This window comes from Homalodisca vitripennis, chromosome 4 (assembly GCF_021130785.1).
Source record: "Homalodisca vitripennis isolate AUS2020 chromosome 4, UT_GWSS_2.1, whole genome shotgun sequence".
NCBI classification, from domain to species: domain Eukaryota; kingdom Metazoa; phylum Arthropoda; class Insecta; order Hemiptera; family Cicadellidae; genus Homalodisca; species Homalodisca vitripennis.
The window spans coordinates 204,297,933-204,318,234 of NC_060210.1; the positions used below are offsets into that span (position 1 = coordinate 204,297,933).

At 35.9% G+C, this 20,302-nt stretch overlaps 1 protein-coding gene across 1 annotated transcript; it reads left to right on the forward strand.

Annotated features, from left to right (window-relative positions):
* The first annotated feature begins 434 nt into the window (after positions 1–434).
* LOC124360930 (putative sulfiredoxin) lies at positions 435–8,812 on the forward strand. The gene is made up of 3 exons (XM_046814935.1): positions 435–626; positions 4,068–4,204; positions 8,741–8,812. The coding sequence occupies exons 1-3, from the start codon at positions 605–607 to the stop codon at positions 8,747–8,749; spliced, it is 168 nt and encodes a 55-aa protein (XP_046670891.1). The 5' UTR covers positions 435–604; the 3' UTR covers positions 8,750–8,812.
* Positions 8,813–20,302: the final 11,490 nt, after the last annotated feature.

A 20,302-nucleotide genomic window follows, 5' to 3' on the forward strand; every position in this document is an offset into this window, starting at 1 on the left:
TTTAGTTTTGTAATTAGTAAAGTTATATAATTTATGTATAACAGTATTATGTTTTATAGATACCACGTTTTAAATCAGGTTGAAAGGCATTATAAAATGCTAACTTCTATTGTTACATTAGTAGTTATTTTATAATATTCTATTTTTTTACTTTTAAAATATTCCACTATGAATATGCAAGCTACTAGTAATAACGCTCCTTATTCTATGAGTGTTCAGTTAAGAATTAAATTGAGTAGAAGTTTTTTATCTAATTGTTTAATATTATATCTTGCTTTTCTAATGAATTACAGTGTTTAATGTATATCTAAATGCATTAATTCAGTGATATCATTAAACAAATGAGGTAGATGCAAACTTAAACGTGATTTTTTTTACATTTCGAATCGCATTTAAACGGTTCTGACCATCGAAACATTCCGATTGTAACTTCTCGCAAGTCGTAATCGCGTATTCCAGACTGCATGCTGCATCACTGCAAGTGCCACACTCTTTATTTTGTTCCACTATTCCAGTAATTCAATTTTGATTATTGAGAACCAAGAAGGAGCTTAGTCTAGTCAGTTCAGGTTTACATTGGCGTAATTGCCTGTGTGACGTTTAGATGATACGGACATTTTTCAGAGGTAAGTGTCATTTATCCATAAACCCTAGAAACATTCATTAGTATAAACCAATGAAATCAACAGGTTCTCAAAACAAACGCACAGCTGTTTACAAAACAAAACCGTGTCAAAATAATAAGAATACCATAAAACAAGTTAACCCCTTAGTGCCACAAATTTTTTTGGAATGCTAGTCAATAATGCCAAGGGTATTTAAAAGTGCCATGTAATTTTTAGCAATTTGCATAAGGTTATAATGTCATTACTTCGTTATTATTGGCCAATTTTTATAAATATTTTTTTTGTACAAACACGGTATATTAACACTAAATATACTAAAAAAACTTCTTATATTACAAGAAAAATAACAGGTCTTATTTTACCAACAATAAAATCATAAAAAGAGTTTATCGTTTTAAATTTTCAGATTCATTTACATTTCAATTATTAAAAAATATATAGTTACTTGTGATTTCCTCTCCCTAAAACCATATATAAATATTTTTGTTCAGCAGGGTGAGCAGAATATGTTAATAAGGCAAAATTTTGATTGACTATTCCAGCCGTTAATCCCACTGACACTAAAACAATTCCTTACAATCAATAGAGTTTAGCACACTAAAGGGACATGTTATTTTAAACATTTCAACAAAATAAAACTAAAAAAACATCAGTATTTATTGTGTTATAAATTTATGACATAATTTGCTAATTAAAAAAAGTCAGTGAAAACACATCAGTTAGTAGAGTGAAACACCGCCTACCGCATCAGAATACGATGATCCAGTCAGAAATGGCAGCGCATAATGTACTTCCCAATGTGTACCTAAAACAACCCGCCATTTCTGATTGGATAAACCTTTTGAGATGCGGTTTGCGGCATTCAACTCTACTAAGTGAGCACTGTCTTTCACTTGTCATGGTAATAGCAAGGAAAATAGTTTACATAGCCATATGACACTGTGCAAAGTTTATAGATGTTATCTGCTATGGTTTGTAAAATATTAAGCCGTACCCAGACTTTTCAAACACCTTGTATATATATATATATATATATATATATATATATATATATATATATATATATATATATAAAATCAACACAAAACAACAGATTTATCCTATTTGATTCATTTCATCCCCCTTCACAAAAAAGAGCACAGTTTAATCCACAGGTTCTTACATACTCCTTTATTAACGGGAAAAATTTAGAAAAGAAGTAAAGAAAATGAAAGAAATTGTATTATTTAATGGCTACAAAACTGAAATGATTGACTACATGATAAAAAAGAAAATTATTGAAAGAAATTCTAGAACAATTCTCTATCAAACTACATGCAAAGAACCTGAAAAATGGATCTCTGTTTCTTACAACATTTAACTGCAGAAATTACAAAAAGTGTTAAAAATCATGCCACTTCTAATGTATTCTCAAATTCTAAAATCAAACTAAAAAGTATATTAAGAAATCCAAAGAACAGAATATATGATGATAAAAAATCTGGAATTAATCAAATTAATTGTGACAACTGTATTTTAAAATACATTGGTCAAACAAAAAGGATGATAAAAAAGAGAGTCAAGGAACAAAAAGCATGTCTGAAATATCAACAAGAAGAAAGATCAGCCTTGGCAAAACATGTACTTCGTACTGGTCACAGCTTTTCACAAGTAAAATTAGGTACTTTGGGACTATACCGACCACACCCAGACATGAATCGTTATTCGACATTTTGCTTCTACTGATTACTAGATTAGCGTAGAACAATATTTCGTCAATATAAAACAGGAATTGTCTTATCGCAAACCCCTCCCCATCCTCAGACAGAGGTCAAAGTCGAGCGGTCTAGTAGATAACGTGATTGCAGAGTCTCGCCGCCCGTTCAGCTGGTGCGTCGCTTTGTTGTACTTCCGTGTTTTACCTCTACATTTCTCCAAACACAAAAATTCAACAAAAACAAACATTATCAAACTAAACTCTTTATTGAAAAAACACTAAAAACTTGTTTTTATTCTTGATCACATTCCGCCACCCAAAATGCGAGTGCCTCCGGCCATTAGCGCAGGCTTCGGCTGCCCCGCGCTGATGTCAAGGCAAGAAAAACATCCCTCGAGATAGTACCTATCAGTAAAATATCAAATTATAGAGGGGCTGATCAGGAAATATAAATTGAATTGTAATGGAAAGGCAATTATGTACCGTGCAAATCATGTGATGCTGCGCGGCCTGCCGTAATCGGGATTCTCGAGAAAGATAAGATAACAGCGACAACAATACCGATCACAATACCTGGAAATGCTTGTAATTTTGTAATTGAAGAGTTGTTTTTTGTTCTATCATGTTTATTTCTATAAATTTATATTTTTGTGTTCTTCATACTGGTGTGGTCGGTATAATCCCAAAGTACCTAAAATTATTAAAATAAATCCAAAATAACAAATTCCTCAAGGCTTAGGAAAAGATTTTTATACAGAAGAACCAAAATGATAGTAAATAAAATGAGCTTGGACCTTTTCAAAATTCACCTTTACTGTCTTTAATCTAATTAAATGTAAATTTTTACATATACAGTAGACATACTTCCTGGTCTTTAAAATTTTATCTCTTTACATTTTTAATGACATGTGTTTTTATTTAAGTCTAAATTGTTTGTATTATTACTTTTACCATTTTTATTTCAGTTATGTGGGGTCTGATGATATGTTCCTTGAACACAAAAGGCCTCACAAAAATAAAATTTCATAATTATTGGAGTGTTGGTTTATAAAGTAGCATTGTATTCCAATAAGAAGAAGCTGTTAGAATGTAAAGAAATATAAGTTATCAGCAATCAACAGCGTTGCTGATGGTGCCATAAGCACTTATTTCCAAGACTTCAGAGCAATTGATAGATGGTTCTCGAACTTTACTCTAATGTTTAATTTGAATCGTATAACATTAATAGGTCTTAAAATTTCAAAACAGAATACAAATTTAATAATAATGTTTGTTTCTAAATTATGGATGATAGAATATCTTATTTTAAAAGTAAGATTAATATGTATCCAAATGGTTTTAATTATGTAATGTTTTATTTATTTAAAAAAAATCACTATTCCTTTTACTTTATTCTTTAAATATTAAAAAAAGGAATATTTGTTACAATATAAAAACAAAGAATTTGAATGTGTAGTAGTGCTATTTTAAAAATGATACATTTATTTTATGTTTAACATTGTTCTTTTGGTAATATGTACGAAGCTGTTTCATGAAAGCATAATGTGGTGTCAGGACAATGCCGAACTAGGGCAAGATTTCTAAACAGCAGGGATACACTACAAAGAGTATAAGATTTTAGTACAGTAGATCATATAGGTTTTTCAGCAAGCCAAAAATGGGATTATTATGTAACCTGTTATAGAAATGTTGATGCTCAAGTACTGAAAACAATCCAGACCATTCACTTAGTAATCTTTTTTCAGCCATGGCTTCGGAAGTGACAAGCATACACTCTCATCAAATAGCAGAGGTTCACAAAGTACCTATGCGGGTCATAATCCGACCATTTCCTCCTGAAGTGGATGAAGAAAAAGTGAAAAGTATAATGCACACTTTGGAGGTAGGTTCATCTTTAAAGTAATGAGTTAAGTGGGAAATGAGATATTTGTGGTTTGCGCGTAACAATAATCTTCTAGTTTTAGAGTGTGAAATAAGCCCTGATCGTAATAGAAAAAAGAGATATATGTGAGGTAGTCAAAAAGTTCCTGGAATTGGTTTATATATACATATATTTATTGAGCACATTTAAAAACTTTCCCTCAAAATACGCTCCTGCAACAACACACTTGCCCCAGCGTTCATATAGTTGTTCAAATCTCTCTTTCCTTGGAGATTGTTTGTTTTAGTTTTCCATTCAGAGGATTGACTTTTTGATTGAGGGTGATAGAGGACGTGAGTAACGAGCTGAGCCCTGAGTAGGGGAAGAGGCGGGTAATGGTGGGATAGCTCGCCAGTGGAGGGGAAGTGTATGATAGCGGCCCAGTGATGTACTACTCTAGGAAGAAAAGTTAGCCCAGTAGGAGCGTTGTATTGATACGCTAGGGGTTTTTTCTAAGAAATCATAATATTCGATAACGGCTTGATAGATATTAACGTTTGAGGTGTCAAATTAAAGGTATCTTTACCTAGATTTGCTAATACTTCTTAGAACTTTAACAACAGTACGGGTATCACAGTATCACTTTAATACAGTAAAGGTCTACAGTGACGCTATCCTTCGACATTGGATCAAACTAAATTCAATTTTTATATCGATGTCTACTAACTACAATTTAACAGCTGTTTACTAAATGTTTGGTTTTTAGTATTTAACTACACATTTCACTTTTGTTCGATTTTGAGCAACACGTTAGCTAGTAGCATAAATATATAATATTGTCTGTCTGACTGTATGTTATTAGTTTATATTGTCATGAAAAGTTAATGTACATTATTTTTATATCATAAAAATATGAAAGAGACTTGCTGTATTTTTCTATATATTTATTATTATCAATACTTACTATTGACGTTTCATTATCTTAAAATTGCAAAATAAAATATTCTTTATTAAACCTAATAAGCAAATAAATTAATTGCGTCACTTACTTGTCATTTATGTTATTCAAGCACTTCCACTCCACTCATTTCACCGCCTCTGTCTTCTCTATGGCTAGAGTGTTCACTGTCACTTCCACTGTCGTCATCACTACTGCCGGCTTCTAGATTTATGATGAAAGATTCTGTGATGTCATCAATAGATACTTCATGTTCCATATACTTTTTTTCAATATTTATAACGTGCTGGCATCTCTTCGCCCATTCCTCTTTTGTAATATCTTGGACTTTTTCTCTCACTAGCTTGATGCAGTCATTTAATTTGAAGGTCGTGTTTTTCAGGGCAACGTGGTTTTTTATCAGTGAGGCGCAAAGCGGAGTGACCGTGTTCTGCAAGTATGGAATCAATCTCAAACATTTTGTGCGGGTTCTTATTAAGCTTCACAATCTGATAGAGTTCTGTTTTAAGCATTTTGTCATGGAACGGGATGTTATGGTTAACTAGCCACTGAATTATCTCTGCTTTCTTGGAATTGCTGGTAGGTGCGGGGTTTAGTTGTTTATTGTGGTATGATGCGTTGTCTATCACAAGGACGGTTTTTGGTGGTAAATTTGGAATAAGTTTTTCTTGCAGATATTTTTTGTAATTTTTAAAATTCATACAATCATGATAGTCACCTGACTTTTGGCCTGATTTGAACACCAACAATGCATTGTCGATAAATCCGTTCTCATTACCTGCGTGAACAATTATTCCATATTCGCCCTTAGAAATAGGTGTTAAGAGGCCTTTGTTGCTGCCATCTGACCATGAGTGGGGCTTTGTGTGCGAAGCGTGGACATAAGTCTCATCCGTATAAACAATTGGTCGACCCTCTTCTCTGTAACGTTTTATAGCTCTAATAAAACGAACTCTGTGTTCTCTTATTTCGTGTTTTTCTATTAAAAGTTTTCTGTTATCTGTAGATTTTCTCCATTTAAACTGAAGTTCCTTGAGAACTTGTCTCGGAGTCCATATTCCTCCTCTAAACCCGATTTTTTCTTTTAATACCGGAAGAAGAGTTTTTAGGGTAGGTCGCTGACCGTCTATTCTGTGGAATTCATGAACAGTCCGCCGTATAACAGTCTTGTCAAAGTCGTCAACAGCTGTTTTTTTAATTTTTTTCGACCATGTTTTTCTGAGAGTTGAGAAACGTGGACCATTTCTCGGCGCGGTTCTTTCTTCACTCACAATTCTTTTTACACTAGTTTTAGAAATTCCTGTGGCCTCTGCTACACGCTGTTGAACTTGTTTTAATAATATTGGCCCTTGTTCTGCTTCCCTTTTCATAAAAGTGTACAAGTTAAAAATTATTTCTCTAGCTTGGCTGTGTAAAATTTTACCACCGACCTTGCTTTTTCTGTTGTCACCCATCTCGACACTATTCACAAATTTATAACAAAAATATTTACTAAGTATATATAAATTGTAAAATAAACACTGTTATAACGGTACGTAACACGTTTTACTAAACTTACGGTACTTAAATACTATGAAATTGGCACTTCACGTATATATCACGAGAAATAATGTTTTTAGTAAGGCGCGTATGGCACGATGTTTACTGCGAAAGAGATAGCAGCGGACTAAGCGTCTGCCGTCCCCACCACTGAAAATCCGGTTTCTAACTGCTTTCTCTGCTCAAGGTCAGGGACCGCCTCGTTTCTCACGGCCTCTATAGAAAACCAGGTTTCATCATCTATTACAACTTTAAAGTCTCAAATTGAGTATTATTTTGAACAAAATCATCTATTATTGCCTGCACAATTTGGTTTTAGAAATGATTTATGTACTGTCAGGGCTGTTGAAACTGTTGTGACTTTTAATATAAAGGGTTTTGAAAAGAGAATAAATCAGTACTTCTTGACGTTAGCAAAGCTTTCGATATTGTACCTCATCAGGGTTTAGTTGATGAGTTGACAAGATTATGGAATAGAAGGCAATGAGCTGTCACTGTTAATGTCTTATCTATCAGATAGGTGTCAGTTGAACAGAGATCTGATCTTAGACGGGTGGCAAGCTAGGTTCTCAGGGCTCTGTCCGGGGCCCCCTCTTGTTCATCGTTTTTATTGATGATTTTTGAAATGTCATGCCTAAAAAGATTGTTCTCTATGCTGACGATACCATGTTAATGTGTTCACCTAGACTTCCTAAAATTAATTCTGTGATGATGAGCTTTATGAGGGAAAAATCTAACCTCAGGTTTGCTGCTAACTGCTTACATGAGAATGAGAGTAAGACGAAACATATCGTTTTTAGCTTAAGCAGAAACTCTGATAACATCAAGTCAGTAAAGTTATTGGAAATTAATCTAGATGTTAAAATTATCTGGAAAACATACAGATATTCTTTGTACTCGTTTATCAGTAGTAATTTTCCTATTAAATAAACTTAAACTCTGTACTAGCTCTAGTTTAGTTGTTAAGGCATATTTTGCTCTGTTTCACTCCCACCTTTTGTATGGCACCCTGCTCTGGGGAAATTCTAATGGTGCTAAGGATATCTTCATATGTCAAAAGAAAGCTTAGCGTACTGTTTTTAATATTAGTTTTGGAGTTTTGTGTACCTTTTCTTGTAGAAAATGGTGTACTTACTCTTCCTTGTATTTTTATCTCACAGTGCTTAATATTTATTAATTTGAAATTGTGATGAATTTCAATTGAAATGCTCTGCTCGTGACTATGCCACAAGGTACCTGGATCTCTTAGATTTAGGATGTGCTAGGCTAACCAAAACCCGACATATGTAATATTGGTATAAAATTGTTCAACACGTTACCATTAGGTTGTAGGAATGTTAGTGTTACAAAGTTTCAAAAATGTTACTTTAAGGTGGCTGAAGCAAAATTCCTTCTACTCTGTTGAAGAAATGTTATCTAGCAGTACTGTCAACTTATTATTTTAATTTATTTTTAAGAGTTGTGACTTGTACTTTTCACTGTACTTAATTGATAGTATGTAATTTTTAGCTTAGGCATACATTACGAAGCCTATTATGTGATATTTAGACAACTAAGATTTTCTCAATATATTGTTTGTGGGACAACATTAAAAGATACTTGATTCTTTTTCCAAAATTCCGGGTCTGCATCTGCAATGTCAATTAACTCACCATCCATTAACATTTAATTTTCTTTGTGCTTGACAGTTAGCACTTTTGGAACCATTGACAAACAAATTCGATGCATGTTCAAATGGTCATGATGGATGCTGTAGACATTAACATGTGATAAATTTACCTGAAATGCAACTTTGTAAGTTTTCTCTTACAACTTGCCATATTTGTTCAATGTTTACATCACTGGTTGCAGTTGAAGATCGTCCATCACTAGAGTGATCTTCAGTACTTTCAAGATCTTCATGAAAAAATTTGTGTCATTCATGAACTTGACTCTTCTTCATTAGATTGTCTCTGTAAGCATGAATTAAAAACTCAAGAGTCTCACTAGGTGACGAAGCAAAACACAAAGTTGAATGTTTGATTTCTGTTCACTAATTTATATTTTTTTAAATCGAATAGGTTAACTAGCAAGCACTCACCACAGTAAACAATGGCAACTGTGTGATACCAACACTACTGATATTCTCTCCTCTGGAGTAGTACCAATTGGTGAAAAACAAATTTCCCATTGGTGAGCATGCTGGTTGTATATTTAAATCGATTCCGGAAACCTTGACTCTACCTTGTATGCGGTAATACTCGTACAATATCCTTGATTTAGAGTTTAAAACATGTACTTCAGATTCAGATTCAGATTCATCTTTATTTGTCATCATTAAGATTACAGATAGTGTCATACAATTGAAAGATAGATGCCAGTCTAAAGTCGTCTTTGTAGGAATTCCTCCAGGCTGTAGTAGGGCCGTTCCAAGAGCCACCTCTGCAGCGAAGTCCTCAGCGCTTTGCCCCTTTTAGAACGGAGGTCTTGTGGGAGGTGGTTGAATAGCTTTCTACCCATATACGAAGGTTTTTTCTCGTACAGTGAGAGATGGTGGTTTGGTAGGATGTACTTCGTGGCATGTCTTGTGTTATGTTCATGGGTGCTGCTGAGCCTTGGTAGATCTTCCCCATCAACATAGAGAATTACCTCTTGAATGTACATCGCAACCACAGTTAGGACTTTTTGAGCTATGAAGGCTTCTCTGCATGATTCCCGACTCTGTAGGTCAGATAAAGCCCTAATAGCTTTTTTTTTGCAGGAGGAGAGTTCTTGTTAAATTTTTAGCGGATGTGCCCCAAACTATTAGTCCGTATCGCAGATGTGTTTCAAATATAGCGAAGTAGGCAGTTTTTGCAGTTTGGTTGCCGCTGATTGTTTTAATTTGTTTAATGACATATAGGCCAGAGTTCAGTTTTTTGCTTATATTATCAAGATGTGGTGTCCAGGTGAGGTTTTCATCCAGTATTATGCCAAGGAACTTTGCTTGTGAATCTGCTTCTATATCAGGAAGGACAGGTACCTCTGCTGCTCGTCTTCCAAATGCAACTTGTTTTGTTTTTGATGGATTAACTGCCAGATCATTGCCATAACAGTACTGATAGGCCATGTTTAAGGCCGTGTAGGATGATACCGCAATTTTGTCCGATGTCTTCCCTTTTAGGAGCAGTGTAGTGTCGTCGGCATAAAGCAAGGGTGTGCAGTATTCACCAAGGTATTGTGGCATGTCATTTATAAATAAGATGAATAGGACTGGACCCATCACTGATCCCTGTGGTACTCCTCTGTCTATGGGTAGTAGGTCTGATCTAATTTCTGAGGTGATATCCCTGCTTGTATGTCTTATTTCAACAAGTTGTCTTCTTCCTTGTAGGTAACTTTTGAACCATTGTTTTGCACTATTGTTCACACCTAGCCTCTCCAGTTTTTGTATTATAAGACTATGACTAAGGCAGTCAAACGCCTTGCTGAAGTCCAGAAAAATTGACATCTGTAGTTCACCCTCCTCAAGGCTGTCAATCACGGTTTCGATCAGCTTGATCATGGCAGTAGTTGTTGACTTTCCTTTTTGAAATCCATGTTGGTTGTTTGTTAGTAGGTCATGTTGAGAGCAGTGATCTAGGAGCCTTGAAAGAACGATTTTTTCACATATTTTAGAAAAGGTTGAGATGAGGGAGATTGGTCTGTAGTTAGTTGGTATGGTTTTGTCTCCACCTTTATACTTTGGGTAAATTTTTGAAACTTTCATTCCTGATGGAAATTTGCCCTGCTTAAATGATTTATTAAAAATTGAGACCAAAGGGGGTGTCAGCTCGTTCATGCATATTTTTAGCATTCTGGAAGAGATCTCATCGATTCCTGCTGAATTTTTTGACTTTAATTTTGATATAATGGACATTACCTCTTCATTGGTTGTTTGTGAAATGGTGGAGAAATGTTGTGCTATTGTTTGTTGACCTAGCAGGGGTGTCTTTTTATCTAGAGGAGATGTTTTTGAAAGTGTAGCTTCCGCAATGGTTGCAAAGTGGTTGTTTAAGCAGTTTGTTACTTTTTGAGGGTTTGTTGTTAGGTCCCCATCGACTTTTAACTTGAGCGCAGAGCAGTCTTTTTTCTTATTCCGTGAGGTATTTATCACTTGCCATACCGCTTTTGATTTATTTTCATTCCTTTGAATGAAGTCAGCAGATGTTTGTTGCCTTAGTGTTTTAAGCCTCTGGTCATAGGTTTTTTTTTATGCGAGTTGCGTTTTCTTTATCAATGTAGTTGCCTGTTTGTTTATATTTGTCCTGTGCTTCCTTATAACAATTTTTTAGTCTGATAGCTTCTTGGTCAGCAAAGTGTTTTGGTTTACATTTGTTTTTAAGTTTCCTGGTTTTTAGGGGGCATGTTGCATTGAGAGCTCAAGTGACAGTGTTAATGAAGAAGTTATATGCTTCGTCTGTTGATGGGGCACTGAAAACATCTTCCCAGTTTTCCGCTGATAAAGTCATTTTAAGGTCTTGTAGACTTTGTGGTCGAAGATCTCTACTTAGAGTAGTAGGCTTTGTTGGTGTGTTTTCTAATATCAAGGAACACATTTGAGCTGTGTGGTCTGATAGTTTTGCATCAATAATTTGAATATCCACTTCTTCCATTGTAAGGTTGGTACAGATACAGTCTATTGAAGTATTAGATTCCGGTGTTATTCTTGTGGGTGGCAGAGTGACCCGTTGTATTCCATGAGATGCTAGGGTTTCATTTAATTTGATTGACTTTCGATCTGGTTTCAGGATATCCACATTTATGTCTCCCATGATGATAATGGGACTATTTTCTGCTTTGCTGACTTCTATCATTGCCGACATTAGTTCCAGAGCCTCATCAAGGTTTTTATCCGGAGATCTATATATTCCAATTATATTTAGACACGTTTTGTTGATTTTTAGTTTTATCATCGCCATTTCACATACACATTCTTCACAGTATTCAAAGATATCTACTGCTTCTGCATATTCATCTAGTTTCTCCTCTACAAATATTGCAACTCCTCCTTTTCTGAAGCGCTCTCTGCTGAAATGAGCTATCAGGCGGTACCTAGGTATCAGTGCAACACTTTCAATTTGGTAGGGTTTTAGTCCATGTTCGCTTATGATGACAATGTTTGGTGGAGGTGTTAAAGTTTCTAGAAGATGTATCAGTCTATTTATTTTGTTGTTAACTTCTTGTGTATTTTGGTGGAGTATTCTTACACTTGGTTTGGTACTGTTTGAATGTTTGTGTTGTGGAATTTTCCCTGCTTGTGTACTTCCTTTGGGGGGCGTCGCTGGGATAAAAAATTATGTGTCGGCATATTGTTGTGATGATTGTTTGGGTGGTAACTGTCATCTTTGGCGGTTGAGCTCCTGGAGTTAAAATTTTGAGGGTTTGGTGCTGTACCTTTCTTTAGTCCTGACTCCCATTCCCCTATTTTTGTTTTGTAGTGGTCTATGTAGTCAGCAAAAAATTGTTCTAGTGATTTTTCGGGCTTTCTAATTTTTGCATCTTGAGGGGGGCTTCTTTTAATTAAATTATTGGAAGGTAAAGATTGATTGTTAGCTTTTTGCATATCGCTTTTAGGCTCTGTTACTTGTACTTTTGATGGTTTTGCTGTTGTTAAAGATTCACTACCTGTGCTAAAGTTTTTATTTCCACACGATTTTCTGGAGAGAGTGGATACAGGGTTTGTGTCTGGTGATCTTCGGGCCTGTTGAAGGGAGCGATATCTAGCTGCTTGTAGTGATATGCTACAGACATTTGTTTGTGGTTTGACTGAGTCGGATATGTTGGGGTTAAGATTGCAAAGCTGTGCCTCTAGTAATTTAATGGTGCGCTCCATTTCATCTTGCTTTAGCTTTATTTTATTCAGCTCATTTGTTGAATTGTAGATAACATTTGGTGTCACTGGTTGATTGCATTCAGTCTGAGTTGATGCTTCCTTTAGTATTGCATGGCATGGCTTGGAAGTGCAATTTTGGGATGAGTTCATTTTGCTTATTATGAAATTTTGTTGGTTTTTTATTTCTGCCATGTCAAGCACAATAGTTGAGGAAGATGGTAGATTATTGTTCACAGTTTGAGTTTCTATGTTCTTAGTGGGTATTGGTTCTTTGGTTTTTTGTTTGTCCATTTTAGTGTTGAGGCATGAAATAGTATGTTTTAAGTGCTTTATTTCACTAGTGTAGTCTGTTATGAGTGCTTCTTGTCTTTGGTCATGGTTTTCAAAAATGCTTTGGTTATGTGATTTTTCAAGTTTCTCTTTGTCCAGTTGTGCTTGAGTTTCATTTAGCTTGACAAGCAGTTTTTCCATTTTGTCCAGGTACTTTAATTCCTCTTCTTTCATGTCTTCCATTTTTGCTTCGTTGCTAGCCAGATTACTCTCCAGTACAGCTACTTGTTTTTTTAGATGGTTATTTTCCTTTAGGAGAGTCGCACCTATGGTGGCAGCCATTTTAAGCTTGTCTTCATCATTTGTTGGGTCATTTTCTAGAAGACTGTTTTCTAATTCTATTATTGAGCTGTTGTTTCTTGTGGGAAGGATCTTTGTCCCAGCAGATGTATACATGGTTGAGTATCCATTGTCAGGCGTTGGTGTGTACCTGTTTACACTTGGTGTCTGATTATAAAATGCTGATTCAGCTTCTTTTAGCGCCAAGTTAAATTTCTCGTTTCTGTGACTGTCCGTCGGTGGGCATCCATAAGTATGTATGTTTTCTAAGTATGGAGCCAGGCTGCTTTGTTTGACTGTAGCAGTGGTATTATCCCCAAAGAACAGAATATCAAACTTAGGCGGTTTGTTTTCATTTGTGACAATATCTATTATTTTTGCAGGCCAGTGACGTATTCCTTTGATTTTTCCAAAAATAATATCTCCTGTATTAAATGGACAAACAGTCATTTTAGTAGTTGTTTAAAAATAAGTGTTAGCAGACAAAAAATTGCCAGTTCAGAATAAGTCTACTCGCCAGTTCTTAGGGTTAATTTGTATTATGTACAATTATTTTCAAATATTTTAAAGTATGATGTACAATTATTTACAAATATTTACACAAGTCAGTATGTATTCAACATGGACTTCAATGTATTATCACACCGTGTTTTTAAAAAACTATGAACAGTTCCTATTAAAAACTGCAAAGAGTTGAGATAATGTAATACAATACAAATACATCCAAGATGGCTACCTGCCAACAACTACAGTGAAAAGTGTCTCAAGAAACAGCAAAATAGTGATGGTTTTTTAGGTTGACAACAACAAATAAATCTATAATCAACACCTTACCTGGAGTACCGTGAGTCAATTCACTAATAAAACAAACAATTTCAACTAAAGATTAACAAGAAAATATACTTTTAAAAAAAACACTACTAGCTGACCTACATTTCAAGGGCAGCAATACGTTGAAAATCAGATTTTTACAACTAAGCACTGTTTTAAAACATGAGAATAATGCTCTAAGATAAAAATATTTATTTGCAACACATAAAAAAAAGAGAGAAATTTTATATAACATAAAACTGTGACGTCACAAAATAGTTTAACTACATAAGCTAGTGACGTCACTAACACTACTTATAATTCTTCTCAATAACAAGACTGTCTTGTTAGCTAGACTAAGCCACCTGTGAGCCAGGCCGCTGACCTAGATAACAGAGTCAGCATTCCTCTACTCAGCATAAACTCCTCACAACTGGCAATAGTGCTATCACAGGCTGTATTATATCTCTCTCCTGATACAAAATGCACAATTACATTTCAAACCTGCCTACACTCTCTGACCACTAAGAGTCTGACAAACTTAGTATAAATAAACAGTTTCTGAATGACATTACCCTATTATTGACCACTAAGAGTTTGACAAACTTAGTATAAATAAACAGTTTCTGAATGACATTACCCTATTATTGACCACTAAGAGTTTGACAAACTTAGTATAAAATAAACCAGTTTCTGAATGACATTACCCTATTATTGACCACTAAGAGTCTGACAAACTTAGTATAAATAAACAGTTTCTGAATGACATTACCCTATTGTTGACCACTAAGAGTCTGACAAACTTAGTATAAATAAACAGTTTTCTGAATGACATTATCCTATTTTTGACCAATAAGAGTCTGACCTGAGTTACTGAATTTTACATTAGAACCTGAAGATTTTTGACATAAAGAAACAGCCAAACTTTTAAAAAACTGATTCAATTTTACATTGGAACAATGACCTCCAAATACCCATGTGGTGGCTTGTAGTATTGGAGTAAAGTATTCTGCTATTAAATGTACAGGCCCATGTCACCTGAGGTACCATGCAGGGTGTGTAAATATTACAGACAAGTGCCTCAAGAAATTGTCAAAGGTTGAGATTAACACATGGACCTGCAGAAACTGCTCTGACCTACCAAAATTACCCACAATATCTGTCCTTCAAGACAAGGCTAACCAGTCACTTGACCTAGCACCTATAACCTCATCTGGTCCACAAAAACAAAACAACCAATAACTCAATTACAGCCCTGGAAAACAGTCTTATTGAAAAATGATCTTTTACAAAAAACTCAGTTAGTGAAGAGGATAAGCTGACAATGGCTGCTACAATAGGTTCGGCATTACTGGAAGAAAACCGACAATTAAAGGAACAAATATCTATTTTAGAAAGCAAGTTGACAAGTACCCAGTTGCAAGCTAGCTAGTAGTGAGGCTAAGAATTGAAGAACTGACTGAAGAAGAAGATAAATACAATAGAAGAATTGAATCTCTGACCCAAGAGTTAGCAGAGCTACAAAGTCAAATTCAAAAAGAAAAGCAAAAGAACTTGGAAATCCAAAATATCTTTGAAGACTATGATCAAAAGCAGGAACATCTAATTGAAGACCAATCCATTAAAATAAAAAATCTTGAAACACAAATCTCTCTTCTAAACACAAATGCAATACACCTAAGAGATAGTGGGCAAACTGGAAACTAGAAGTAAGGTAGAAACTGAGACTCAAACCGCAGAATGTCTTGCATCACCAGAGACAAAACTTAAAACCCCACCAAACATTGTATTGGAGTTGGCCCAGATGAAATCCAGACAAGATAGTTTGGAGACCACAATTGCAACGCCTTAATGATCAGCTTAACTCCCAGCCCAATGTTTCACAAAGACCTGTTCTTCATGAACAGAGTACTCAAACTGCAATAATTCCAACCACAGACAACTTCAAGGTACCCAAAATCCACTCCAAAAACATTTGTTAACAGCTCACTTCATAGTACAAGGAAAATTCAACAAAAACAAATTAACCACATGAGTATCTCACTTCAAACAGCAAAATATGCTGCCAGCCAAATAAAAAACCATCCCATTCCTTGTAATAACTTCCAGACATTGGACACACTTAAGTTCGACACAGCAAACCTACAACCAAAAATTGTTGAAGATAAACCTCTTACCTTTAAGTAAAGAGACACCACCCTTGGAGAAAAGACCACCTTACACTGCAACCAAACTTGGGCCCAAAGAAACAATAGAAGAATTTTACAACACAAACATTGAGCAATTTAAAGCTAACTATCTAATAAACCACTCCAATAACAACTCTTCTCATTCTTTTTTATTGAATGGCAGCCACAGAAAGGAGAGAACTTGACCCCCAACGCAGTAAAGAAGAAGTCATTTAAAAGGGAACTGCTAATACTACATCAAAATGTGCAAGAGGTAAGGAACAAAGTAGACAGATTATCTCATCTACTTCAAGACATTCAACCTGACATAGTCATCTTGAGTGAGCATGGTCTGAAGTCTGAACTCTTAGAGGAATACTAAAACTCCCAGTAATACTCCCTCAAAGCACACTTTTGCAGGAAAGAAAACCAGAAAAGGAGGGGTTGCAATATATGTGAAAGACTCACTACAACAAAAAACAGAGCCACTGGAGATATCGCATCATATTGCAAGGAAACTCGTATGTGAGGTGGCAATGCTCAGAAAAAATAGCGGTCGGAAAACAACACCTTTACGTCTCTGGCATATATAGATCTCCAAGCGAAAAGTTGAATGAAGCCTTAGACATTCTTTCTAACATCATCGAAGAAACTAAGGCTGAAAACCACTCAATAATCATTATGGGTGATATAAACGTAAACAGCCTAGTGTCAAATAATGAATCACGAAAACTTGAAGAGAAACACTGGCCAGCCATAACATGATGAGATTGCCTCTACCCCCAACCAGAATCACTTACAACTCCACCTCCTCCATAGACTGTATATGCTCAAAACCTATCTGCATCCAACATCAATGCCACAGTAATACACACAGGCTTGTCAGACCACACCGCACAATTGAGTAAAATATCTCTTGAAGCACAGAAAACAGAAACCTCTAGTCTTATTCAACGACAAATGAAAAAGGACAATCTTGACACTCTAAAAACTTTACTGCACAATGAGGACTGGGCTGGAGTATTTGGAGCCCAAAATGCTGAAGACGCATAACAATGCCTTCTTAAATACTCTGGCAATATACATTGATGCAGCTTGCCCTAAAAGAAAACCAGAAATAAGAAGAAAACAAATTTTAACCATAAAGACGTGTGAAGCTCTTACACTGAAAGAAACTTATCTTCAATGCCTTAGAAAGTACCAGACTACAGGAAGTGACCTGCATAAAACAGACACAGCCCTTGCTAAGAAAAACTATGACCTTAGACTAAAAATGCTAAAACGCCAGGCATCATCTAACTGTATAAACAGAGCTGACAATAAATCAAAAGCAATCTGGCAAATAGTAAACAGTGAAAGGAAGAGTGCAGAACAAGGCAAAGAGCAGCTGAAAACTGAAGATAAATGGAAAAGAAAACAACCAATCCAAATGAAATCGCTGAACATTTCAATGAATTCTTCACCAAAGTTGCACAGAAAACGTTGGACATCAATAATCAGCAACCAAAAAGGTCAACAGCTAACACTCCATGTAGCAAATTGTAGGCTCAGCCAACTTCACAACACCACTACAGAAAGAAGTACAAATTATGATTAAAAGCATGAAGTCTAAAACCTCAGCAGGGCTTGATGAAGTATCATCAAAGTTACTTAAACACTGCAGTGAAGCCCTTACAACCCCCTTGGTCAGCATCATAAATAAGTCAATATCATCGGGACTCTTTCCATCCGCCTTGAAAGTTGCAAAAGTATATCCTAAGCATAAAAGTAACTGCCAAAAGACACCTAGCAAACTATAGACCAATTTCACTGATCTCCACCTTTTCCAAAGTAATAGAAAAAGTTGTATTAAAGAGACTGATGGACTACCTTAAACAACAAAACTTGCTAACTAATAGTCAGCATGGGTTTGTGAAAGGCAGATCCACAAACAATTGCAATTGCTGAGCTGGCAGAGTTCATTTGCGATCAACTGGAAGCAGGAAAGCTTGTGACTGGCATAATGCTTGACTTCAGCAAAGCCTTTGACTGCCTAGGTACACAACCTCATCCTGCAAAAACTTCAAAGCCTGGGTATTAGTGGCTCTGCTTACAGGTGGTTTAAAAGCTATTTGGAAGAACGCACCCAAGTGGTGGAGATAAGACATCATAGCAAAGGGATAATACAAAACATCAGATTCCAAACCGTTTACCTGTAAAGCCGAGGAGTTCCACAAGGATCAGTCCTAGGCCCTGTACTGTTTATCTTATTTACCAATGACATGCCTCATCTTTTAAATGCCTACTGTTCTACTTTAATGTACGCCAACGATACTACTCTTCTGCTCACTGGGAGCTCTGCAGAAGAGCTAGCAATTGACTCATATACTGCACTAAATATGGCATACCAGTACTGCCACTCAAACGACCTAGTAGTCAATATGACCAAGACCAAACAACTAGCATTCGGTAGAAGACGAGATGAAACTGCAGCCCTACCAGAAGTTGACATGCAACCCAAGGCAACATTTCTTGGCGTAACAATTGACGAAACTCTTTCATGGACTCAGCATGTTGACAACCATTGCAGGAAACTATAACACCAGCCTCTTTGTTATCAAAAGAATTTACCACATTAGTGATTTAATCACTGCAAAGACAACTTATTATGCCCTTTTCGAATCACATCTGAGGTACAGCATTGCTATATGGGGAGGCACCACAGTCACTAACCTACAGAGACTTCTCCTGATACAGAAGAAAGTAATAAGAACTCTTAAAGGCCTAGGACCCAAGGAAAGCTGTCGTGAAGGTTTCAAGGATCTTTGCATCTTGACAGTTGTGGCCCTCTACATCCAGGAAGTGATTATGTTTGCCGACATGAATGAACTCCCTCGGGGAACAGATGTACACCAGTACAACACTCGACATGCTGACAACTACATCCTGCCAGCACACCATCTATCACTGTACGGGAGAAGCCATCGTACATGGGGACGCAAGCTCTACAACCTGCTGCCAACCGAGATAAAGGCTCAGAAGGGCAAGAAACTGAAGATGGGCATGAATAGATGGCTGGTGACCAGGCCATTCTACACGCTGGAAGAATATCTACAAGACACATGACCATCTTAGACATCAAGACTGCCTCAATTCAACTTATTTATTTTGTAAATTTTAAACTTTAACATTGTATTATTGACGCCAATACATTTCTCTATGAAATTTTGTAAATAAAGAGATTTTGACTTTGACTTTGACTTAATATCAGTGATGGGCGGATTCAGTCAGTAGTGTCAACAATATGTACAAAGTAAACAAAGCAGACAGCAGGCAGAGCAGAAAAGACCAGCTGACCTTGACCTGTCACTGCAGGTGGCTGCCTCCAATCCAATCAGACAGAGACAGTCACAGCTGATTTTTATATTCCAAGTTACTTTGGTTCTTGCTTGTTACTACCAGAGTCAATTCAGTGCTCACTTCCTGTCATTTACAGTTCAGTTTTGTAAAAATCAAGATGTTATTTTTATTAAAATCCGTCCAGCAACATATCAAAGCACAACTTTTTTATACTGAATTAGTGTTTGACAACCCCTATTCATAAAAATGATACAAAACCTACAACGGTACAAGTGTTGCCTCAAACTGAACGGGGGTCATATTGAACATGTTAATACCCGAGTATAACCAATTTTGCTTTCTTTGACTTGTATTTATTGGTAAAATCTATAGGCAATGTTACTGTGTTTATTATAATAAAATATTATCATTCCAGTACTGTTTATTTTGGCTAATACTGTACTAATCAATGTATCTCCTGAAACTCAAGATCGCCCATTGATCATTTGTAACTGGACAGCCAACTCCTACCATGTACTGCAAAAGTTGGAGTTAATCCAAATATTTATCCTAATTACACTTGCATTGCCAGGAAAAGGAGCTTATGTCCTTAAATAGAGGGAGTGACATCCAGCAACCTCACTTAGATGGTTAGATGTCAATCAATATACCTGAAATCAATAATGATCGCTGTTTTTCAGAGAAGCCATCGTACATGGGATCTAAGCTTTTTAATGTCCTGCCTGAAGACATCAAATCACAGAGCAGTAGCGATGCCATGAAGAGAGAGCTAAGAAGATGGTTGTTGCATCATCCATTTTACACAATTGAAGTGTTCATAAATTGGTAAACTCAATGGAATCTTGACAATTAAAACTATACAT

Coding starts and splice junctions, on each gene's coding strand:
- LOC124360930 (XM_046814935.1), top strand. CDS start 605: ATGATACGGACATTTTTCAGAG. Junction 627..4,067: donor GATACGGACATTTTTCAGAG/GTAAGTGTCATT, acceptor ATCTTTTTTCAG/CCATGGCTTCGGAAGTGACA.